Source organism: Lissotriton vulgaris, chromosome 12 (assembly GCF_964263255.1).
Source record: "Lissotriton vulgaris chromosome 12, aLisVul1.2, whole genome shotgun sequence".
NCBI lineage: Eukaryota > Metazoa > Chordata > Amphibia > Caudata > Salamandridae > Lissotriton > Lissotriton vulgaris.
This window is the reverse complement of record NC_141700.1, coordinates 429,644,842-429,670,686: the sequence shown is the minus strand read 5'-3', so window position 1 is coordinate 429,670,686 and position 25,845 is coordinate 429,644,842. Positions and strand designations below refer to the sequence as shown.

Below are 25,845 nucleotides of genomic sequence, written 5' to 3'. Positions count from 1 at the left end.
TAGGTGCAGATATAGTTGTCTTTTGTCAGAAACACAATGGACTTTGGGTCAGCCCCTTGCCAATAGTAGATTAATTCGTGCCCATCTCAGTGTCCTGGTCTTGATCCAATGGCTTACTTTACTATTCTTTTGTTTACCCTGTCCGTGGGGCATTTGCTGCTTTACCGTCCACTTCTGACACAAGGACATGTATTTTTAATTTTACTTTTACTTTCAGAATACCATGTTAGAAAATTAATTTTCTCATTTCTCTCCTTTTGCTCTTTTCCTGCTGCTTAAGTCCCCTCACTCTCCTTTTGGATGTTGCTCTCCCACCGCTCCCACTTCATTTTTTTTGACTTTTTATGCTTAACAGTGCCTGACAGCAGCACACCGCTAACAGGCCTCTAGCTTTCCTGCTCATCCAGTTGCTCCCTGTACCTCATTCTTTCCGCTACATATTTTTTTTAACACAGACACATTTGTTTTTAGGGCCTGGAAGCTGTACAGTGCTACAGGCTACTCCTTACTTTTTGTTTCACAACATCTCACACAAATGATGTTTTTTTTAAATTACTGTACCGAAATGACTGTCTATATTGTGGAACAATGAATTAAATTGAAAAAAAGAAAACCAAATAGCTGCAGGTGTGTCATTGTGCCTACACCCACATACACGTGAACTCCAGCCGTCATTAAAGGCGTTTTTTAATTATAAATATTCAAAGATAAACATTTGTGTGTTCTCAGGAATAGACAACCATTTTGGAATGGTGTTTATCAGAAACTAAAACAGAAATTTTCTAAAGTGATCATCCCTGCATGTGCTTGCTAGTTCACGCATCATTGGCCATCTTGAAATTGTATTTTATTTTTTATTCTTTACGTGATGCAAAGAAGCAATAGCATAGCCAATAGATTTATAGCTCAGAAGACGAGCCCTACAGGCTCTGCCAATCCTAGTTTAACCGTGTTACTTGAGAAAAACATTCTTCAGGTCTTCTAAATGGTATTAGGTTTACATATATATGTTAGTAGGTGCTGGCATTTACATAGTGCTAACCTAGCGGTCAAGGAACAAACGGCCTGATTCATCAAGCCGAAAACGGCTCGCAAAAGGGCCAGATACTGAGAATCTGGCCCTTTGCAAGAGCTATTTTTGCATTTGGATCATCCCAAATGCAAAAATCGCATTTTTAGAAAGCGCATATTTGCGAATAATAGCATTTAAGGAATCTCAATTAGAGATTCCTTAAATGCAATTGAAGAAGCATTTAAAAATTGCCAAATCGCTATTTTGGGCCGCTATTTACTGCGAGGTCAAACCTTGTGGTAAATAGCGAAAACTTCGAAAAATGCATTTAAATGCATTTTTCTGAGTTGCATGTTACACACACACATGTCCTTTGGACATGTGTGTGCGCAACACCAATGTAAATTACATTTCAAGGGTGCTACAGGGTGTCCTTTGGACACCCCTAGCACCCTTGAAATCGCATCCTTATTTGCGATTAGCAAAATGCTAATCACAAATAAGGAATAACTCCCCATTCATTCCTATGGGCCTAAAGGCGCCTAAAGGGGGAGTTATTCCTTATTTGCGATTAGCAATTTGCTAATCGCAAATAAGGAATGTGTTGGAATCGCAATTTATTTAGCGATTCCTACATGAATCCCGTTTTGCAAGTTCTTAATAGCGATTCCTTCATAATCGCTATTAAGTGCTCGCAAAACGGCACTATGATGAATCTAGCTGTATGTGCTGTACATATTCTATAAGAAGGGGTCATTTAGTATTATGTACAATGCGAATGAAGAATGTGTTATAATTCTATTAATATTTTTCTGCATATCAGCCTTATTGTGTATTATATGGTGTCATGCCTATAACAGATGTACTTCATGCACCTCCAAAAGGTTAAATGTTACACTCAAAGAAGCTACCCAGTTAATAATTATACAATTATTTCGGTACAGCACTATAAAGGTTTCAAAGAAGTAAAGTTGGTTGACTCTAGACTTTTATTTATTTCAATAACTATGATAGGCACAAATTTACTGTGGTGGATATAATTTAACAGGGGTTAACGAAGCTCAATAACATCACTAAGGCAAGAATTGACAATACACTGACTTACATTCAGTAAATTCAATTTAAAGCATGCACTAAATAAACGTAAAGAAAACATAGGTTTGTGTAAGCGAATATATTTTTAACACAATTCATTGGGTAACTTACAACGTATACCCCTGCCACGTCCAGGTAACTGTATCCTAAAGAAAGCAAAAACATTTAAAAATTCAAAAGAAAGGACTTGCACCACTTAAATTATTACTCATAAGGTCACTCCGAAAAAGATTAAAGATGTGTAGGTGCCCCCTAATAATGACTGTCAAAAAGATGACATTTACCAATATGTTAAGAATGTTGTATTCATATTGGCATGAAGAATTAAGTCAGCGTCTGTGGTAAGTTATGCTTTCTACTCCACCCCATTTGTTTCAAATGATCCCCGCAAGGAAGGACCCAGAGCATATGCCTCAGAACAAAACTAGATACCAAAAAACAAACGCATGGTCTGTGCCAAAGAATGCACCGTTCTCCCATATCGCAGTCTCTTTCCTGATTTATTCTCAGTGCACGGAGCCTTTATGGACTTTAAATATATGCACCACGCAGAGTACTCGACAGGAGGTGCATATGAAGAAGGAGGCAGTGAGGAAAATGTGTACTACTGTCAGCATGGAAAGAAAAAGATTACTTACCTATAACCATAGTTTCCCCTTGTTGGCATGTTTCACAGATATCCAAATTGCAAGGATCTACAGTAAACTCAATTGGACTGTAAATTTAATTAGAGAAAATTCAGGATTACAAATGGGAGGGAAAACTACACTCCTGATTTCACTTCCCATGCACATTTTACAGGGAAAAACCAGTTGGAATCTGCGTAGGGAAAAGGGCCTGAAATGAGGGGAAAACATGAGATTATATACATAAATCCCCCTGGTTATCTCCCACTTCAGAGTAATGAGCCACTAATACTTCACCACAGAATTACCATGCCACATGGTATTGGTAACTGCAGGTGCAGGATTACCGATGAATTAACCCTCACAACTTTTAATGGAGGCCCAAGAGTTCAAGACTATGTAATGAAATAATGAAATCCAGGACTGTGATACAGTGCTACCACAATGACAATATAACCGTAGAGTATACCAGTACTATAACATAATCAGTGTTCCATGGAGGGTCGCAGAAACGAAAAGCACGGAAGGTAAGACTTGTGTAAATTGAAACATCCATATGATAGTGATCTGTATGTGCAGGGAATGGGGGCAGTAAAGGATTGACTATACCTTCCATAGAAGGTTCTATTTGGCTCAAGTGGGGAATGCTCTCCTCTCTTTGCAGTGGAGGGGAATCAGACAGGGCTGTGTACTGGCGCCTTTTTGTTTTCCCTCTTTGGTATTGGTGTGGATGGTGCTCTCTGCATTGTGCAGGCCGATGCACCAAACGTGGCAGGCAAGCCTGTTCCGGTTATATGCCGACAATGTGGTGTTGTTATCTAGGACAACAAATGGCCTCCAGTAAATGATTAATGCATTTGTGGAATTTATGGCTTCCCAAAAATGATCATCAATAACTCCAAAACGTTTACTATGGTCTGTGGGAAGATGAAGCAGCGATGTAAATCTTTTTTTATTGGGGATTCAGCTATTGTTAAAGTTAACATTTTGTTATTTATGGATTCTATATTTGTGAGCAATGGTGCATGGTCGCAACAGGTTGCTAATGCTAGGCTCAGCATGACCAGAAATTGCCAGGGGATTTTGGGGTTTTTACACAAGTAAGGCAGTCGACCACTTAAAGAGATGGTAGGCATATTTTAGGCAAGAGGACTGTCCACCACCATATTTGGAGGTGGTCTGGGGGATTATATCTCCAGTAGCCCTCTACAGGTAGATGAGAATTCCTTTTTGAAGCGGCTGGTATGCCTGTCTGCCACAGCCTCAAGCCTAATCAGCGATTATTCCCAGGGAAGTTGGTCTGCAATTTCTGGAAGATCCGCTCCTTCTAAAACTGCTATTACTGTGGTTCTCCATCTAGTCCAAAGTGAAAACTGTTTTTGCCAAATCAATCATTTTAGACTGTCTTGCCCTGGGGCCATGTTTTAAATATCCCTAGGCTCTCGTACACCAGTGCATCCTTCAGAAGTTTATTTAATATTGAACATTGATAAAAGTAATATCAAGATATGGTTTCTTAATTATAGGTTGGATCATAGAATGTGTGCTGAGTTAAGGAAGTCGACCATTGCCTATTACAGGTCATCTGCCCTACTGATTGGTTGTCAATATTACTTCTCTTGTGTGACACATATTCAGCATTGTGCTGTATTGTCTATTTCGCACATCATTTAGGGCCAGATGTACGACACTAAATTGCAAAATGCTACAGGGCCATGGACAATTATTAATTTGCATCTCACAATTTATTTGCGACTTGCTAATTAGGAATTGTGAGTCGCTATTAGGAAGGGGCGGGCCAAGGACGTCCCTTCCTAATAGCGAGTCTCTACCCTATGTAAGAATGTTTTGCGACTGCAGTTGCAAAACACTTACAAATTACCGCCCTCTTTAAGAAGGTGGTAATGGGGTCGCAAATGGGAAGGGGTCCCAAGGGGACCAAGTATTCTCTTCTATACATTGTAGGAGTACTGCAAGTCACCAAGGAGTTAAATGATCATGTAGATGAAAAAGACCTGAGGTAAAATTCATCTATGAGTTCAATGAACTTAAACATCCCATTAGAGTACAGCAGAGGGTATTTTGTTCCATATAATGGTCACACCATATCCTTCCCACAATCCTCTTAAATCCTTGGTGTCTCTCTTTAATATGAAAGAGAAAAATATAGCGCGGACAGGAAGAATTAAAGCAGAATCTCATGTGAGACAATTACATTTAGCAAAATTATATTAGAATTAGCTTAATTGAAGTCAGATTAAAAAATGATGTACCTAAAAATTAGCAGAAACATCCAGCAGCAAGATTATATCTTTCCTGAAAAGAACTATTGGTGCAAACAATAAAAATGTTACCATTAACATCAACTTTCTGCTCATCTATGTTCATTTTAGAATAACAGATCATAAAAACGTAAATGTTTAAACTGCAACTGTAATTATGCTATCCAGTCTGCCTTTCACCTAGGCTGCTGGCTTTGGTAGCAGGCTCTGTAATGTCACAACTCCACTGTAATAACGGTTTGGCAGCTACACCATTTCAATGGCACCGGTGACCAGAGCCTACATAACTTGACTGTGATAAGGAAATTAAAGACTACTTTTATACAAGAATTGTAGGCGCCCAAAAATCGTACTACATAATAGAGACCTGCACATCAACTGTGCAGGTGGTTTCCAAAACTCTTTCCCAACTCCTGACAGCAGATACATCCACAGGGAACAGAGTCAACAGGTTACTCGACATGTCATCTGTAGAAGCTCTACAAGAGGCTCCGATTAAGTGGCATGTAGTGAGAAACGGGGAGCAAATGCTACGAAAGGGAGGCCGCGCGAAATATATCTGACATCAATTTGTGATATTTTAGGGCATATGGTTCTCCTCCAGCGCAGAATCGATGCATACCATTGCAACAACCATGAAAACAGAAACCCATAATCACCAATGGAGGGGCCACATTTCAAATATTGAAACCATTATGTGGAATGGCGAGCAGCACAGCTGCCTGGAATGTGTAGGCACTGCACTTGATCAAAGATCAAGCTCTCAGACCAAAGAAACCCATGGTTTTTAAGGACCATAATGCATGAATAAATTCACAACTTACTCACATATCCAGTATTCAAGTTAGGGAGCTGTCCAGCCGAATGGAAGCAAGACGGGCCCGGTCTTAATTTTACATTATTGTAAAGTAGCAGTCCTGTGTTGTAAATGTAACATTGGTCTCCTTGTCATTTTAGTAAGACAGCCAGGATTGCCATTTAATGCTGATTTCCTCTTCAGTGTGCTTGTTTAAAAAATCATTCAGGACACAGGAATGGCCTAAAGGCCTTGTTTGCTGGAGGTAAACCAAGACAGTTCTTCAACTAATGCTTCATTAGCATGTTTATTCAGTGTTTCTAACATCTTATATCCTAAGACCAAGTCACTTACCTTTGGTAAAACTCTGACAGCTACTCTAACTGTAAATGCCACACTCTAGAATATTTACTAGGTGCCAGACTGGATCCGGAGGTTTGCTTTGTAGTGTGACTGCATGCCATGAGGTGTCACCATGTGATTCCGCCTTCATCTCATACATCCCAGAAATTAGGAACAGGGCTGCATGTAAGCACCTTCCTTACACGCTGACTTAATTTTCTTATCTCTTCCATTTCCTTGCCCTCAGACATGGAGTATGAACAAGTGTTGGTTACAGTGTGCTGAGTACTAACTTGTGGCTTAAAAAGAGGCCGTTCGACAGAACCGGTAGCTGGGAGCGCTATGTGGAAATGGATGTTTGGCTAGAGCATCAAACCAGAAAGAGTGAAGAACGTAATTAAGTTGGTCTTCTAATGGATACTTCTAACCACAGACCCTCCACCATAGAATAGACACCAAAAGTAGTAACAGCCCAAGCTCAAGTGTGTAGAATAAACTCAGACCAAAATATTTTGCAGAGCCAAGGCAGTGACCTTCTCTCCGGACCATGCGGTCAGGGCAGTAGTGCATTGTGAACATATGCATCGACACCCATGTCACAGCCTGATCGTCCACTCCATGATCCTTAGTACAAACTATGTTAAAACTTAAGGCTCTTTTGTGGTATAACCAATTGAGCCACTCCTTTTTCGAGGGATGAGGGGGTGCAAAGAACACTAGTAGAGTAACAAGATGCCAAACATGGAAGACAGTTATGACTTGAGTAAGAAATCTGCCTAAGTGCTCAGCACCATTTTATCCAGAAAAAGGGATGTAGGGAGGTTGCACTGAAGGTGCCTTTAGTTCACTGGCACAACAATAGGACATAATCACAGTAAGGAAGAAAGACTACATGGTCAAGAAACAGAGCGAAGGGCTATGATTTGGCTTGAAGGACAGACACATGAGGAATACCAAGATCAAGTTAAGGTGCAACTTTGGCATCACAAACTGCTTGGGAGTGAACGTGTATCAAACCTTTTATACATTTAATCACAACTGGAAGTTTGAATAAGGTTTGTTCGTCAAGTGTAGTAAGTCCTAAAGGACTGTAAAATTATTTTTTACATTGCCCACTCAAGGTATTTCTGGGTTAACGACAATACAAATGAAAGACATCTAACAGCTTTGTTTGTAAGGTTGGTGTATTCTGGGCACTGCACAGTGTCATTAATGTGTCCCAGCATAAATGGATGGATGGTCCTCCTGAAGTGCAGCCTGATCTAAGGAAAGATGCTCATGCTCTGGATTGCAGAGTACTGCATTCACCTGGCTCAATAACAGGCCAACAGAATGTTTTGGGCCTGGTAATTCACGTTCTTCTTCAGAAGTTGGAGCAGCAGAGGAAGTAGGAGGATGGCATATACGAATCCCTTGGTACATTCCAGAGAGATGCATCTCCGAGCCAGTGGTCCTGCAGAAACTTCAATGCATAATATTGTTGACATTGCACAGTTGACACAAGTGAAAAGATCTAGCAAGGGTTCCCCCATCAGTGGAAGACATCCTACTTGGAATGGAAGTGCACCTCGGGGGCAACCAGATGGCACCCGATAATTTCTTCCAGACTGACACTTAGGCACTCAGAGACACCATCAGGTGGTTGGAGATCAGAAGGGTGCCCAAGGTCTCCCGCCACCACCAGAGGCCTCCAGAGGCGCAAAGCCTCCTGGTAAAGGACCAAAGACTGGACTCTGCCCAGTTGTTGCAGTACTGCATGAACGTCAGAGGCAACAAATGGCATGTTATTGGTGAACATTAAAACAAGGCATATTTAGGTACTGCCCTAGTATGTTTCTTATTGCAGAAATGTTTTCTTATTATAGATGGCATATACTCTGGTGATGACTATATGGCGGCATTCTTGACATAGCCAGTAGCCCTGACTTTATTAATGTCAGCCCAGGCAAGGGTATAATAATTTAAAGGGTTATGACCTACTGATGTGAAAACCATTAAAGATGCATCCAGCACGGATGATGATCTACTCTGCATTTAGGTGGATTATTCTGTTTCTGTGACGTTTCATTTTAGTGCATTCTGTGACGTTTGCATTTTGATGGTGACCAAATGGTATTCCCACTTACCACCTTGTACATATTTGTAATTTTGTACATAGTAATTAGTTTTACACATATTAAATGTTGTTTCCTTTCTACAAGAAAAAAACACTTACTGGATATTATTTTTTTAAGTATGGTTTGTTGCATTGTAGTGTTCCAAGTCTCTAGTTCCCAGATCCGCCCACGAGTAAGCCTTTGACTGTTCTGCCTTGCTACCCTGGGAGTCAAGTTCTAGAAAGGGTATCTGGTTCCCAGTTTGAGAGTCTGAGACCACCTTTTTACTGCCCTGGACCATCTGATCCAGATTCCTCACAATATGCTAGAAGGACTATATTAGGACTTGTGCTTAGCCACAGATGATGTCCAACTCCTGAGACAAAGTGCCCATAACAATCGGTTTGACTCTCAAATTGGGTCCTCTTGACTATTTCTCTACTTGACGTACATTGCTAACTTTGCCAAGATGAAAGCCCAATTGCCTAGTGAGAGGCAGAATTGTATTGTATTACTTTAAGCAAAATCAACATTTTAGCTGGCAGTAAAAAGAGGCTTCAGGGTGAGAGAGGATCTCTTCAGATCTGAACAATGCCCAGGAGACTCCGAAACATGGATAGAGTTTAAAAACCCTCACCAGGAGATAGCCCTGAGGATAAAGAAGCCTGCTGCTGACAATTTGTTAAACGTTTTCCACACTACTATAGATGGACTTTAATTCCTATGACTGAATGCAGGCTAGTGCTGTGTTGATCGACTTAGATCTTGCACTTCCTTGAGTACCCTCTGTACTTTGTGAGGCTGACAGGCACATGATTTAATTGATTTTTAAGTGTCATTCAATACTGAACCTGAGGGATACAGATTGTAAAATTGCTATGACTCATTATCAGTCAATGTGAAAACTTGTCTGTCTGTATTGAGCAAACAACGAATTAGAGCAAAAGGATACAGTCAGACAGCTCACTTTTTATCAAAGACCGATCATATAAGGTATTTTATGCATTGACAAATAAAAGGTTTGTGCATGGGAATTCCAATGCCTACCAGTCTGTTTGGATATTTAATCAAAATTGGCTGCACTGGAACGCCCGGGAGGAAAGCACCTGCAAAAAAATATTAAAGTTATTACAACATACACTGGCATACACGGGCATGTATTTAAGAGAAACATGTTATGAAATATTTGTGATATTAATAGTGCATCTACCCGTAATGTCTCCTTAATGCTGCGGGAAATGGAAGTAAACAGAACCTCTAGGTTGATATAACAATTTGATATTAATTAATACTATAATATATGATCAGGGAATATTCTCACTTTACGTTTAATTATTAGTGCGGTGTAAAAATGTTGATGTGAATGTAGGGGATCATGATATTTGACTGAATGCATCCCATGAGGCATATATGCAGATAAGAAGACTGCTTTGATAGATGCAGATGCAACCGCTGTGCCTAGAAGCGCAGAGATCAGTCAAAAACGTCTGGTGATATGTGCCTCCTGGCATTAAAAAACACACGGTTTACAGTCGTTAGGAGGAAAAGAAACAGAAGAGATGTCTGTGAAAGACTTTGTGGTGTCCATCATCAAGGACGCTATGCCAGAATTTCAAAGCTAGGATCTGGAACAAGACATAAAGAGGGCTCATAGGGACCCGTTCAGACGGGACCCAAAAAGGGACAAGCCGAGGAAAATATGGGTAAACTTTCGTACTTATGTCAAAGAGGCAATACTTTCAGCAGCCCTTAAAGCAAAAATATTCCAAAAAGACGATTGGTCTTTCTCTATAAGATCAGACATAGCCAGTACCACATTAAATCGGCAGTGGGAGTTAGGAAAGCACATCAAAACTCTTTGAGACACTAGGAGCAACAGCGCAATTGAAATTCCCTGCCACCCTGAAAGTTATGTGGAAGAATGAAATGCACAACTTCCGAGATGTCAAAGAGGTTGAGAACCTGATAGACCTCAAACAGTCAAAAAGGTACACATTATAACACAGAAGAGATAGGAACCCCGGAGTTTCAAGGGGTGCAATGCGACACCCCAATTGGAAAAAGGGAGGGTTCCCCGGGTGGGAGGAGGGTCTCATCGAGAAGAATGCACATTTTCACTTGCAAATAGGAGCACTGGGTGGGGAGCATTAGGGGAGAAAATAAAAAAAATATCCTGATTACATGACACTAATAGACACCAGAAAGAAGGTTTTAAAGAACTAAGGCAAAGGGGAGAAGAAAATGAATAATCTCAGAATATTATACTGGATTGTTAATGGGTTGAGAGTGCAGAAAAGAAGGAGAAAGATCCTAGAACTAATTAAACTATCTGACAATGACATAATTATATTACAGGAGACGCAACTACGAGAAGAGGAGTGGGGAAACATACTTAAACAAAACAAGTAGATAACACATATGGTATGCTCCAGGCAATCATGCAATGTTAAGGGAGTATATTATTTTTAAAAGTAGGTAATGTCAAAATAGAGGATTGTAAAGTAGATAAAGGGGGTAGATGGGTAATAGTGAACATTAAAATAGACAAACCAGGTCTTACATTGGTAGGATACTATGGACCCAAGATAGATGACCCTTCCCCTCTTAATGAACTATAGACATCTACTAGAATCCAAATATAACATTATTATGGCAGGAGAATTTAATATTTTAATGAACCCTCTACTTGACAGATCGCTATCACAACGCATCATAAGTGCTCCAAAAATGAGAAAGAGCTTACAACAACTGATAAAGAGTTTAGAGCTAGTTGATATATGGAGACCAATTGTCGGCAATAAAAAAGAATTTACATATCAAAATAAAAAGTATTCCCACGCCTCAATCATTGATTTATTCCTAGTGAGCGAGAGATTGAGAGAAAACAACATCAGGGTCACACATCAACCAGAGCACTTGTCTGATCACGCTGCAGTGAGGTTAGAAGAAATGTATATGAAAGGAAAAGTAACCGAAAATAGATGGACATTAGACAAAACTCTTCTTGGGAAACAAGAAGTGGTGGCTAGATTAAAAAAAGAAGTGGCCGATTTTTTTGACAAACTCAAACTCAGCAGCACCATATATTGTCTGGGATACTTTTAAGGCTCATCTCCGGGAGAGACTGATTAGTAAGGCTGCTTTTTATTAAAAAAAAAAAAAAAAAAGAAGAAGAAGAGGAAAACATTTTTTTAAGCATATTAAGATAAGATGAAAATAGCACAGGAAACCCTTACAGGTTGCCGAAATAATGCCTCAAGGCCTGGGATACAGAACAAGTTAACCCTCCCCTGCTGGTGACGGAACCACTCCATCATCAGCCGCGGTCGCGCTGTGCTGATGATGGAGCTGTTCCGTCACAGCCCGCTCGGAATGCCTGCGAGGCGCGGATTCCGCGCCTGCGCTGAACGTTCTATTGAGCGGGCGGGCCGTGACGGAACCGCTCCGTCATGAGCACAGCGCAACCGCGGCTGGTGATGGAGCGGTTCCGTCACCAGCATGCGCCTGCCGCCCCGCCCCCTTAGCACTGCGGTGGAATAGCCACCGCAGTGAAGGGGTTAAATGAGGCTAAAGAGAAGCTGACAGAATTCTTGGAGGGAATAATTAAAGAACGGTGGGAAGCCAGTAGAATGGCTCTTTATGAATATGGAGAAGGGTGCGGGAAACTCCTCATGTGGAAGGTAAAACATGATCAGTTGAGAAACGAGATCAAGAAAATACAGGAGGATGGTTCTCAAATACCATGCAAATACAACGTAAGTATAGGCAAGGCATTTGGTGATTTTTTTCAAGAGCTATATACTGAAGAGAAGAGATTCCCAACCAGTATTTGATCAGTGGCTGGATCAGGATTCCCTGCCTGAGATAAACCCGGACTTAAAAGAAATGCTAAATCAGGAAATCACCACCTATGAGATAGGAAAAGTAATCTCTAATCTAAAGAGGGGAAAGGCGCCTGGACCGGACGGCATCCCTAATGAACTTGATAAAGTCTTAATGGAGATTTTAACTCCACACTTATACAAGTTATTTAATGGTATACATAGTCACCAGGTCTCTATCCCAGCTTCATGGAATGAGGCTGTAATAATTTTAATATTGAAGCCTGGGAAAGACACGTTAAGATGTGACTCATACAGGCCAATTTCATTATTAAACAGTGACTATAAAATCTTTACTCAAATTTTTGTGGTAAGGCTGGGCAGGACATTGGGAAGTATTATACATTTCAACCAAAAGGGTTTTATGAAAAATAGACAGTTGAAGGATTTAACACATGAGTTCATCACAGCCATAGATGTAGCCACTCCCACAAAAACACCACTAACTGTTATAATGATAGATGCTGCTAAAGCATTTGATAGAGTAAGTTGGTCATTCCTGTATAGAGTTCTAAAGCAAAATGATTTGGGTGAAAACTTCTTAAACACTATAAAAGCAATTTATGAAACACCATTAGCCAGGATAGTGATAAATGGCTCACTCTCACCGCCGATTAAGATAGGGCGTGGAACTCGGCTAGATTGTCCTTTGTCCCCTTCATTATTTAATATGTATATAGAACCTTTGGCATGGAGAATTAGATCGGAGACTAGGATTACTCCTTTTAGATATCTAGACTGGGAGATAAAAACAGCTTTATACGCAGATGACTTGATATACACACCAAATCCTAGGACAGCTTTACTTCGAATAATGGAAATAATGGAAAAAATTGAAACAATATCCGGATAACTTGTGAACAAAGATAAAACAGAAACCATGACATGGAATGGACCAACAAACTCCAAACTAGAAAAGCCAGAGATTAGGTATCTGGGCGTTAGAATAACCAAAGATTTGAATAATATAGCCCTTATAAATTTTAAGAGAGTACAGCTGGAAACAAATGCCCTATTAGATTCATGGATGCACCTACCATTATCTATTTTGGGTAGAGACAATTTGATTAAAATGATGATTCTTCCAAAGTTCACTTTCATCTTCAATGCGTTACCATTACATTTTAAATCCGAATGGTTACAGAAACTGCAAAGTGATTTGACTAGCTTTGTGTGGAAAAACAAGGCGGTAGGAATAGCATGGATAATACTACGCAAAAAGAAAGTGGATGGGGGAATTGCCTTACCGGATTTTAAACTAAATCACTTGGCTTTTTTCTTTAAAAATACTAGGCATCTCCTTCTGGACAATGACAAAACATGCCACCTGACTTACAGGTGTTAAAAATGGATCTGTCGGCAGAAAGACGTTTTTTCTTATTTAAATATGGTCTTCCTAAATTTTTTTAAAAGATCAGGTTCAAGGTATTGCTAGTCGCTTGTGAAGTTTGGGTACAAATCAAACGACTCATGGGTTTACAATATTACAGCAGCGAAGCTCCAATCTGGAAATCTCCAGGTACGCCAGAATGTCTCTTGGATATCCTAGCCCTCCCTTTATGGAAGGAGGGTTTGACAACTTGGGGAGATTTAATTGAAGGAAACCCTCTTATAGCTTGGAACACACTTGCCTCAAAAACTAATTACACCATGGCAAGACTCATATATCTCCAATTGTCAAGTTGGGGTCAGAACGAACGGCAGTTTAGCTCGGACTCAGAATGGGAGGGAGAATTCATAAAAGAGCAAGCATTCAAAAAAGAAGTATCCAAGTGGTACTGGATGCTAGTGGAAGCGGAGTACAACAAACTACCTGCACCAGAGAAGATATGGAGAACAGACATTCCAGATGCTGATATCCACACTTTATGGCAAGTATCATATGCAGCACTTTGGTCAAACATCAGACCTGCACCTATAAGAAGAAATAATTTCTTTACTCTATATAGAGCTTATTGGCCCCCCAAAAAGTTGGCCAAAATGGGAGGAAACAAAAGGGGGTGGTGATGGACGGAGCATCTGAATCAATCAAACACTCACACTCAGTCAAAAGATCTGGGTTTAATCCATCACCGTTCTTTAGCCCACTTTGCCACCCCATTTCAGACATGGCTATATGCAAATCAGTCTGACCCTGTGCCTCATGGGAACAGTCCAGCCCGAACTGCCAAGCCATGTCTTCCCTGGACCGGAAACAAGCTTCCGAGGACCGGTTTCTGGCATTCCAGCCGTCTTCAGCCCGTGTGCTTGAATCCAGTGGCAAAGTGAGCAAGGGACTCACGTCTGAGCATACTCTGCCACACTTATGGCGACCAAAAGCGGTACAAAAGTGGGTGGTGATGGATGGAGCATCTGAATCAATCAAACACTCACACCCAGTCAAAAGATCTGGGTTTAATCCATCACCGTTCTTTAGCCCACTCTGCCACACCAGTTCAGACATGGCTATATGCAAATCAGTCTGACCCTGTGCCTCATGGGAACAGTCCAGCCCGAATTGCTAAGCCATGTCTTCCCTGGACCGGAAACAAGCTTCCGAGGACCGGTTTCTGGCATTCCAGCCGTCTTCAGCCCGTGTGCTTGAATCCAGTGGCAAAGTGAGCAAGGGACTCACGTCTGAGCATACCCTGCCACACTTATGGCGGCCAAAAGCGGTACAAAAGGGGGTGGTGATGGACAGAGCATCTGAATCAATCAGATTGGCAGTTCGGGCTGGACTGTTCCCATGAGGCACAAGGTCAGACTGATTTGCATATAGCCATGTCTGAACTGGGGTGGCAGAGTGGGCTAAAGAACGGTGATGGATTAAACCCAGATCTTTTGACTGGGTGGGAGTGTTTGATTGATTCAGAAGCTGTCTCCATCACCACCCCCTTTTGTACTGCTTATGGCCACCATAAGAGTGGCAGGGTATGCTCAGACATGAGTCCCTTGCTCACTTTGCCACTGGATTCAAGCAAGCCGGGCTGAAGACGGCTGGAATGCCAGAAACCGGTCCTCGGAAGCTTGTTTCCGGTCCAGGGAAGACATGGCTTGGCAGTTCAGGCTGGACTGTTCCCATGAGGCACAGGGTCAGACTGATTTGCATATAGCCATGTCTGAACTGGGGTGGCAGAGTGGGCTAAAGAACGGTGATGGATTAAACCCAGATCTTTTGACTGGGTGTGAGTGTTTGATTGATTCAGATGCTCCGTCCATCACCACCCCCTTTTGTACCGCAAAATGGGAGGAGACACCAGAAGATACTGTCCCAAGTGCGGGCTGGAAAATGCAGATGACGTACATATGATATGATGATGTCCGTTAATTCAGATCTTCTAGGGTGAGGTGGGTGAGTTTGTCTCCAAAAACCCTAGGAATCCAAGTCCAGGTAAGCCTTGAACTTGTTTTTTTCGGGATAATGCACAGAGACAATGAAAATTATTTAGCTAACACATCTAAAGCACACTAATTATTTACTTTGATAATTATGACACTTAGAGAAATTTGCACGAAATGGGAAACACAGTCAGCACCATCATTAGGGGAATTAATTCTATAGGTTAAAAATGCTTGTAGGCTGGATTGTGCCAAAGGGTTATCCAGATGGATTAAAATGTGGAGACCAATCTGGGAGATGTTTTTAGATGAAGTCACGTAAATTTATAAAGAGGAGATGATATAGTAAAGTCCAATGATTAAGGCATTCTAAACTCGACTGGAGGTTTGATCAGATCGTATATAGCACCAGATGCATAGTTTAAGAAGGCCTTGGCTTCCCGGGCAGAGGCGAAGGGCGGGACTCCCCAATCAGTATGCACACAGCCCCATCCATACGCTGAATGCCATGTATGAGGACCAAAGGAAAAAAAAAAAGAGATGCCTGCGCATGTGGCGTGGTTCAAAGAAAGAAGACAGACTAACATGTTGTAATACCTCAGGCCTCGCTTTAGAAAGGATCATAAAACACAATCATGTGGCAAATGAGTTTCAGACTAAAACCAGAAAGAATATAATCAAGCCTTGCTTCGTACAACTGCAAAAACAACAGTTGATGGACAGAATGCAGAACAATGTCATACATTCACCCCAGTACAGAGATATGGGCCTAAATCCATCATTTTTTTGCTCACCATGACATTTTAGTTTGAACGCAGCCATATGAAAATCAGTCTTGACCCTGTGCCTCATGGGAACAGTCCAGCCCGAACTGCCAACCCAGGTCCTCCCTGGACTGGAAACAAGCATCCTAGGACCGGTTTTGGGGTTTCATCCCTCTTCAGCCAGGATAGCTGGATTCCAGTGGCATGGAGAGCACGGGACCCAAGTCTGGGCATAGCCGTCCCACTCAGGGTGACAAATGCAAAAACAACAGTTGATGGACAGAATGCAGAACAATGTCATGCATTTACCCCAGTACAGAGATCTGGGCCTAAAACCATCGTTTTTTTGCTCACTATGCCATTCCAGTTTGAACCCAGCCATATGCAAATCAGTTTTGATCCTGTGCCTCATGGGAACAGTCCAGCCCGAACTGCCAAGTCAGGTCTGTGAGAAAGTGGCTCTATATGTACTGGACCAAAGTAAGGTACAGTGTGTATAGAGGCCACAATCCCCAGAGGTATAACAGGTTAAAGTCAAGTCTGGCCTTACTCTCTAAAGTGGTAGCTTGGTCGAGCAGTAAGGCAGTACCAGAGGACAGTGTAAAGCATTGGTTGTATATACTCAGTCAGCAAAAGGTTTCACACACTCGAACTGAACTCTAGGCCAATTGTTTTCATATCCACCTCTATCTCTACCTAAGACAGGTAAGTAATTACGCTTTAGTAGTTGGTACGATTTTTAAGGAATATTTGTAATTTTCAAAAGTAGACAGATGAAATTTCACAGAAAAACAGTCAATGGTTTCCTAGCGAAGAAATTTAGATTACTAGCAAACACGGTTGTGATTTGCGGTTCAGTAGTGGGCTGTAAGGTAGAGTACTGGCTTTTCTCCTGATCACAGCTGGGTAATTTGAAATTCGTTATTCGACTGATTTTAGATGAATATTTTAAAGTTTCAAAACTTCACACTTAGAAGATTTTTTTAGTCAAACCAGTCAATGTTATTCTATGGCAGGAAAGTGAGTCATTGGTTTTCAGGTGAGTACTCAACTGGTGAAGTTAAGGTTCTGGGCATAGACTCAGGGGTCCCCCAGGGTCAGGTAGGTACAGTTGGTACACCCACAGGGGCAGCTGGGTGCAGAGGTAGTTAGGCCCAATGTTATCCAATGAGAGGCAGGGGGCCTTTGGTTGGTGGCTGCTGGCTATCAGGCCACGCGGCTTTGGAAGCTGGGCTCCTGGTCACTTGTCAGGGCAAATGGGGAAGTAGAATAGGGTACAGGTTGCACTGCCAGGGGCACTCGGGCAGCTGGGTGAGGGGCGCTTTTGAGCCGTCAGGCGATCAATGTTATTTAATGGAAATCATGAAAAGGGAACAAAGGCTGCAGGCTCAGGAATGGAAGATCTTCTGGAGCGACCAACACTTTGAGGGGTAAGTTGGGATCTTGGGGGATAGGTAGGCACCCAGGAGTTGGGCACAGGGGGTCGTGGGGCGCTGGGTGCAGGGGTGTCTTTTGAGGTTGGGAAATCTTACCCCCTGCTGGTTGCGGTCGGAGGGACCCTTTGTCCTGAGGCTGCAGGCGTTGTCATCGAGGAGGGTCCTTGGGCACTGGATTCCAGGTCAGAATCGCCAGGGTGACGTCCTCAGGGTCTTTATCCACTCCGGCACAGGCCAGGTTTGGCAGGTGCAGAGTGTTCAGGGTTCGCGGTTCCGGGCTGATGCCCGGGCTGGTTACTTGCTTTGAGCAGTACCACTGCTTGTGGGAGACCCAGGGAGTCGAGTCACAAGGCAGTCAGGTCCTATGGGGTTTTTGAGGTTGCTGACCACTGGAGATGCCGGGGTTTAACAGGAGCAGGTTCGAGGGTCGACAGGCAGGTAGGGCTGGGGCCAAATCAGTTGGTGTCTTCCTCTTTTTAGCAGCTGCACGGCACGTCTTAGTGTTCCTGGATCTTCTTTCTTGTTTTGTAATCTGGATCTGTGGAAAAAGGTTCAGGGTGCCCCTAAATACTGAATTTAGGGGCGTAACAGGTAGAGCAAGGGCAAGGACCAATGAATGGGTCCCTGTCCTGGGGTGGGTATACCCCCTAGTCCGCTCCTCTCCTGTGGGAGGGGGCAGGAGCCTAGCTGTCATTGGTTAGGGCTCCCCATCTTCAAGATGGCCGGGGCCCGGGGTCGTGCTTTACCTCGCCTATTCCACCAAGGGAGTGGGGTTTGCACAGGCTGGCACACCCATCTTTCTGACGTAGGATTTCCCGACAGTCTTCTCGCCAGAGTGGGGGTCAGAACTGGTGGGGGCCAGTTGCTGAGTACAGCAAGTCACCTCGTCCCAGGATGTGCATTGTTGCAGGCCCAGGAGAGCAGAAGCTCTCCACCCAGGGGTCCAGCAACATGTATGCTGTGTGGCAGCCTAGGCAGCCTCTCAGACAAAACGTGGATTGTAGGTTTAGGTTTCAGGGGGCATGTTTAAGATGCCCTCTGTAATGCATTTTACATTAAATCCCACACTGGCATCAGTGTGGGTTTAATGTGCAGAGAAGTTTGATATCAAACTTGCCATCCTTCAGTGTAGCCCTTATGGTGCTGTGGAGTTCGTATAGACAACCTCCCAGCACCATATACTCTTACGGGCATCACTGCACTTACAGTGTCCAGGAATGGCCCTGGGTACTGTAGGGGCACAGGGCTCATGCACATGTGCCCACACCACTGGCATAGGGCACCCAGCTAGAGGGGTGGCTGATGTATGCCAGGGCAGTAGATTTGTGGGCATGGCACACAGGGATGTGTGCCATGTCGACTCTTTGTTTAGTTCTGCACCAGGGCACTCAGCCTGCTAAGGCAGTGTGTGTGTGTGTGTGTGTGTGTGTGTGGCAGTGTACAGGGCCCCTAAGGGTGGCACAATAAGTCCTGCAGCCCTTAGGGGTCTTCTCTGGTCACAATGCCCTGGGTACCTAGGGTACCATTTACTAGGGTCTGACATGTGGCCAGAGATGGCAATTGGGTTTAGGTTTTAGTACAGTTTTTAGGGAAGGAACACAGGCCTTGGGTACCCGATTGGCAGGGACACAGGGCACATCAAGGAAAAGTGCATCAGGTATCAGGCAAAAAGTGGGGGGTACTGCAACAGAAACTCACTTTCTCACAAGGTCCCCCCTGGACTGGAGCAAGCATCCTAGGACCGGTTTCGGAGTTTCACCCTTTTTCAGCCAAAGGCGAAAGCGAATAACAATTGTTTGGCTTTCATTAGGCCTTGGTCCAAGTGTAACTTAAAGTTAAGCTTGCAATCTAGCTAAAAGCCTAGGTATTTATAGCACACAACCCTGGTCAGTGGTTGTTCACCGAATTTCCAGGAAAAAGTATGCCTTTTCGGTGTTTTATTGGATTTGGAGAAACATATAACTTTTGTTTTTTGGTGGTTAATCCATTCTAACCTATTGCTATTTTATAAACCATACCACATCAATTTGGGCCCAGCCATAAGCAAATCAGTATTGACCATTCTCCAATAGGAACAGTCCAGCCCAAAATGAACCGGAAAACAAGCATCCTAAGTTCAGTTCGCCTTCATTGGGACAAGTCAGTGTAGTGCTAGAGGCACTCTTGTGGTTGACACCCTGACCTTTGACTACCTTTATTTTAATTGCCTTTAGTGTGTTATTTTACCCCAGCCTGAATGTACAATGCCCTGAATATGCCTTGCTTCTCTTAAAAGTTTATTTATTGTGATCTTGCAGTCTTTCAGTGGGAGCTGTCACGGAGTAAGACAGCCATGCCAAGAACAGAACGTCTGGGATATGCATTTGAAAGCATGAGAGGGAGAGAGAGGTGTGGAATGTACTTTTGGTCTCAAAGTGCAGTGTAGAGAGCAGTGATGCACAGATGTGCTCGGTGTTGTACATTGAGAGATGAAGTATGTGATGCTATGCATTGTGTTGTACATTGATGAGAATTAGGAAGTTCTTACTATTGGCTTTGACATGGCCTCATGTCACCCTGAATTCTGATTTTGTCTTGCATGAGCTTTTCTGGTTGCACAGCAGCGCTGGCAAGCTGTTTGGGTTATTCAGGTTCAAGGATCGTTTTTGTGAGAGATTGTTTCATGATGAGGCTTTGTGAGCTTCATCAAGAAAAAGGCTGGAACATGCGAGATTGGAGAAGGTAACGTGGGAACTCCTTCCAGCCAGGGAATGCTCGCTTGGAACCAGGCCAGTTCTGATAGGATTACTCTGGTGCGGGGGAAGGTCTCTCTCCATCTGGTGTGTTTTAAGATTATAAAGCTGAGGGTTGTTGACTTAGAAACCGGGAGTTTGGAATCCGAACGGGGACTGACATCTATACTTCGGACCGTGGAGGCCTGGTTGCTGAGCTCTTGACCATGACTATTTAATTCCTCCAGTCTGGAGTGGGAATAGATGCAGTGTTTGCACCAGGGGAAGTATTGAGTTTTGACTAGTGCCATTGTGATGCATGGTTCCATTGGCTGTGGTCATTTGACGTGTTGAGTTTTGGTTATTACCATTGTGCTTTTGGCCAGTGGCTTTGATCATTTGAAGTGTTTTCTTCGTGATGTGTGAGTGAGTCAAGGTGCACATCCAAAGTAATCATTTGATGTTTATACATCTTTCTGCTCTCTTGCAGGACGTCCCAGTATATTTGCTTGAGTCTTATCTCATATTATTTGCTGCTTGTTTATATCATTGCTTGCATATAAACATATATATCTCATTGTGTATTTTAATGTTGTGCCTTTGGGATCTGGGAAAGCCTTTCGGTTAGAGCATTGGGTAAAATAAAACCCCAAGCCTTATTCTAAAAGATAGAGTCCTTTCATTTTTTTAAATAAAACCCTTTTCTCAACGTGTTGTTTGTTTTGTGTTAAAGTCTTTTGCTTCGCTGAGTGTTGAGCCATCTTGTGGGAGCTCTATTATTTGATAGACGAAAGCAAGACAGTCAGTCAAGAATAGCTTAGTTCTGGCAGCACATTGAGCACAGCATCCACATCTGAGCACACCCTTGCCTCTTAGGGATTTACATCAAACACACAAAAGGTGATGGGAGGAATGCTTAAAATAAGTCTAACCACTGCCAATTGCGTTCCATTCCATCGTTCTTTTGTCCACAATGTCACCTCAGTTGGAACCCACCCACAGGCAAATCAGTCTAGACCTGGCTCCAATAGGAACAGAAGAATGATCCAAGCACTCAAAACTAAGAAAAATTCAATGTCCATCCAAAATTAATAAATACAAGTCCACGTGTAGGCTGAACTCTTCTCGAATTCCATTTAGGTCTGGAATTCTTATTGATTATATGAAAGTGAATGTTGTTTGAGCTGAACACTTTTAAATTACACCTCCTTTGGCCTGAACATGGATTAACTTGGACTTGTATTCATTAATTTTGGATGATGAAGAAAGGAGGGATCCTTCTGCATGGTTACACCCACTTTTTGCTTCATGTAATGCTGTTTTGGACTAGTCCGACTGGGATCCTGGTAATCAGGACCCCAGCCTCTCTGCTTTCACCCCTAAATTGTTATGTTCAATACTTAGGTACACTCTAGATTGGATACTGTGGTACCCTTATCAGTCCCTAGTATATGGTTCTAAGGTACCCAGGGCATAGGTACCCCAGAGGTCCCATTGGGCTGAAGCAGATGTTATGCCACCCATGGTAGACCATTCAAACTGTAACTACAGACCTGCTATTGCAGCCTGTGTAAGCACCACCCACAAAAGATATACGTTTCCTATATCTAGGGTCACTTCAATTGAAACCTATAAGTCACCCCTATAGCAGGCCTTATCAATCTGAAGGTAGGGTGCTTAGTTCCAAGTGTGAGGGTGCCGCTACATGAGCAGGGCACCCCTGCAGCCTACGGAGTCCATTCTCCCGAGTCTTAAGTGAAGCAGCCATATACTATATAGAGGGGCACTGCGTAATTACGCAATGACCATCTCGAAATCGGCATCAACAAATCATATCATGTTTGGTATCAAACATATTGGAATCATACCTCCCACACCGTAAACGGTGTGGGAGGACGGTTGCAAGCACTGGAGGAGCCCTCCGTTAGGCTGTCAGTGCTCCCAGTACCAGTCTTCTAGACCCAAACAGCACAAAATGGCTGCTGCCAACCAGAGACACGATTCTGACCTCCTGCTGCTGAGCCAAACTCGAGCAGGGGAATGCAGAACAATGGGTTTTTTGTCACAGGGAGGTGTACCAACTCCCCGACACAATTTAGTGTACTGGGGCCGGGAGGGTGAACACGCCAGCGCCACTCAGACTGCAGGAGGGACATATTTGGTGCCCCTTGCAGAGTCCAGTTCAAACCAGCTACTCTTGCACGAAACTGGACAAAGGACATGAAAGTATCCTCCTCACTGACCAAACCCTCCCCTGGGAGGGTCCCCTGAATCGTCCCAACCCTTTCCTTAGGGTACTTAAGGGCATACCTGTGTGTAGGTCTCTAAATTCGTCATGGGACACAATTTAATTCAGACACCACTTCAACTTTCACCGTCTGGGCATTCTGGGCTTCGCTGGACTTGGTTTGGGCTCGACTTCGTCCCCCTTTCAGTCTGCTGCATCATCTTGACCTGTGCATTATACAGAAATCTTCCAAGGCCTGTGGGCATCCAAGACACCTGAAGGAATCTCCCTTGCAACTGCAGGCATCGCAACTAAGCTGACAGGTCTGATAATCCTGAGCTCCTATGGACACTGAAAGGTTCAACGACACAGGTGGTTCGCCACAGCTCTCGAGGCCTGCTCCGCCCTCTCTCTAAGTTTGAGGCCAGTATCCCTCACGGGAGCCACAGGAACTGAACCCCTGTGCACCGCGTCGACTTGCTGTTGCAAAGGCTAATAGGCTTACTTCCACCAAGAACTTCGGGCTCCAAGTAGCCCCAGCCTCAAGCATTTCCAGTGACCAGAATCTTTGTCCATACCGCACTGCTTGCAACGTGGTCTGCATCTTTTGGTGAGCTTCTTTAGGTCCTCTTGCGACTCCAGGCCAGCCTCTCACAGATGGACATTGTATTGTTCTTACCTTTTGAGTGCTTGGAACATTCTGCTGATTTAGTTTGCCCCTCTGTGGAGGAGCATATTAGGGTTGTTTGGTAACTGACCCGGTTTTTCTTTGGAGCGACATTCAAGATACTTGGGCTGTATTACTTTCCCCACATTCATTGCAGAGCGCCTATTGTGGTTTTGACCTGGTTACTATTACTCCAATAGGAACAGTCCAGTCAGAATTGCCAGGCAAGGTCCTCCCTGAACAGCAACTTAACAGGCAGTTCGGGCTGGACTGTTCCAACCTACAGTGGCATGGAGGGAAAAGAACTATGGATTGGATGGAATGCAGCCTGAGCGTTTACAAGTGACTGAAATCAATTCAAGTATTCAATCCATCATATTACTGTTCTATTTTTGAACATGGACTCAACCGCAGAGTGAAACAGGTTCTTGTGAGTTGATTGCACCACAGATCATTCCGTTGTGACCTCATTTCCACAGTACTGTAATTGCATTTATATAGTGTTTATGGAACCTGACAGGGTCTCACTGCAACAAAATAATATGGGGTCTATGTATAAAGATTTTCATAGCACCACAGGTTCAATATGGTGTATAAACTAGAATGCTTTATCCACAGACATGGTCATTGTTCTTCACCACCAGATGATAGAATGATAAGAATTTCTCTTGGATAGTTATTAGCCATGAATTTCATCTACTAAAAATCACACAGCTTTGGCAGCGGATAAGAGTAGAATGTACAAAAACAGGACCACATATTTTTATTAATGTCCACGGATGATTGAAAGAGAGCCTGGGGTGCTGAGCACCCAGAGACCTGATGGCAGAACTAACAAGTTTTGACTTCCATGTATGCACAAGAAAAACAAATTTAAATCCCTGCTCTGAAGCGTAATCTGAAGCCAGTGAATGAGATTGCCGAAAGGAAACTAAAGATGAGAAAACATATACAAAAATAAAGGTACAGCAGGTAGTGAAAATGTGAGCACCGGGTCAAAGAAAAAAATAACTAGAGATATCTTATAAATGGGGTTGGAGGTGGGGTGGTTGTGGTTGGTGGGGAGGGAATAGTACCCAGGCGCAAAGGAAATCAATCAAATATCTTATAAAGACAAACCTTGCATGCGTATAAAATACCAGTTTCTTTCGCCACAGGGAGACATTTTTTTGACAATATAGATGAATAGGCACAAGGCATACAGTAGGAGTAGTTTCTTACCTGTAACTCCAGTTCTGTAAGAGGGGTATCTCTGATAGTCATAATCTTGGGAATAGTGCCGCCCATGTGCGGAGACCCCGGAACAATCAAAATAGTCTCTTAAGTTGTCTTCCTCTGCAGTCCTGCATAGACACTTAAGAGAAAATCAAAGACAAATAATGCAGCCTAAAACTACAAGGCTACATTGGCCGGCACTTCATCTGGAAGTGAAAAATGAAAGCCAACTAATGTCAAAATTTACACATTTTGTTAAGTTTCACACATAGAGAAACTCCCCTTCACAAAAATCCTTTGAAATGATAGAGAGGAAGGGTTGGACAGACAAGCCCCCATAGGCTGCCATTATGTGTCTGGAAAAGGGATACCGTGCCTTTAAGGAACTCTTCAGAGACCCTCGGTATCCCAGGATGCACAGCCAAAGGCCTTTTACTTTCAGTTCTTTTTGAAGGTGTATAAAGCCAGGCCTATAGCATACAGTACAAGTATCATTTTCTCCACCGGGGAGGAGGGCGGGTGCTAATGACTAACAGAGATACCCCTACTACAAAACTGGAGTTACAGGTAAGAAACTACTCCTTCTGTAGTAGGGGATCTCTGTGTATAGTCATAATCTTGTGAAAAGAATGGCAAGCCCATCCCAACAACCAAACCAGTGGTGGAGGAAACAGACAACACCCCTACTGTGCTAACAGATTTCTCAACGAAGCCTGCCCAACCTGAGCATCTGCCCTGGCATCAGAGTCCAGACAGTAGTGTGTAGCAAAGGTATGGACCGACTTCCAAGTGGCAGCCCTCTAGCTATCTGCAATGGGAACATTACGTAGCAAAGCTGCTGTAGCCGCTTTGCCCCTGGTGGAATGAGCCTTAGGCCTACCCCCTAAGGTTTTGTTAGCCTTTTGGTAACATAACTGTATACAGGACACAATCCACCTAGCGATGGACTGTTTGGAAGTGGCAAAACCAGTCCTAACCGATCCGTAATTGACAAACAATTGGTCTGACCTACGAATGTCTTTGGTCTTTTCCAAATAGAATTTCAACACTTTTCTGGCATCCAGGAAATGAAGAGACCTCTCCGCTGGAGTTGAAGGATGTTGAAAAAACGTAGGTAAGGTTATCGTCTGATTGAAATGGAAATCAGAAATCACTTTAGGAAGGAACTTCGGATGAGTTCGCATCACTACTTAGAAGCATGAAATACAGTGTAAGGTTCTTGGCAACACAAGGCCTGGATTTCACTCACCCTGCGGGCCGATGTAATAGCCACCAGGAATGCCACCTTCCAGGACAGATGCTGTAGAGAAACCTCATGAATAGGTTCAAAGGGTTCCTTCCTCAAATGAGACAGCACCACATTCAGCTCCCATGAAG

At 43.2% G+C, this 25,845-nt stretch overlaps 1 protein-coding gene across 2 annotated transcripts in view; it reads right to left on the bottom strand.

Annotated features, from left to right (window-relative positions):
• LPCAT2 (lysophosphatidylcholine acyltransferase 2) overlaps positions 1-25,845 on the bottom strand; it is a 241,330-nt gene that overhangs the window by 96,621 nt on the left and 118,864 nt on the right. For both annotated transcript variants that reach the window (XM_086945191.1, XM_086945192.1), the window contains exons 6-7: positions 9,297-9,355; positions 2,219-2,253 (exon numbers count right to left, since the gene is read on the bottom strand). In XM_086945191.1, the coding sequence (XP_086801317.1) occupies positions 2,219-2,253; positions 9,297-9,355 (94 nt within the window). The remainder of the gene's footprint in view (positions 1-2,218; positions 2,254-9,296; positions 9,356-25,845) is intronic.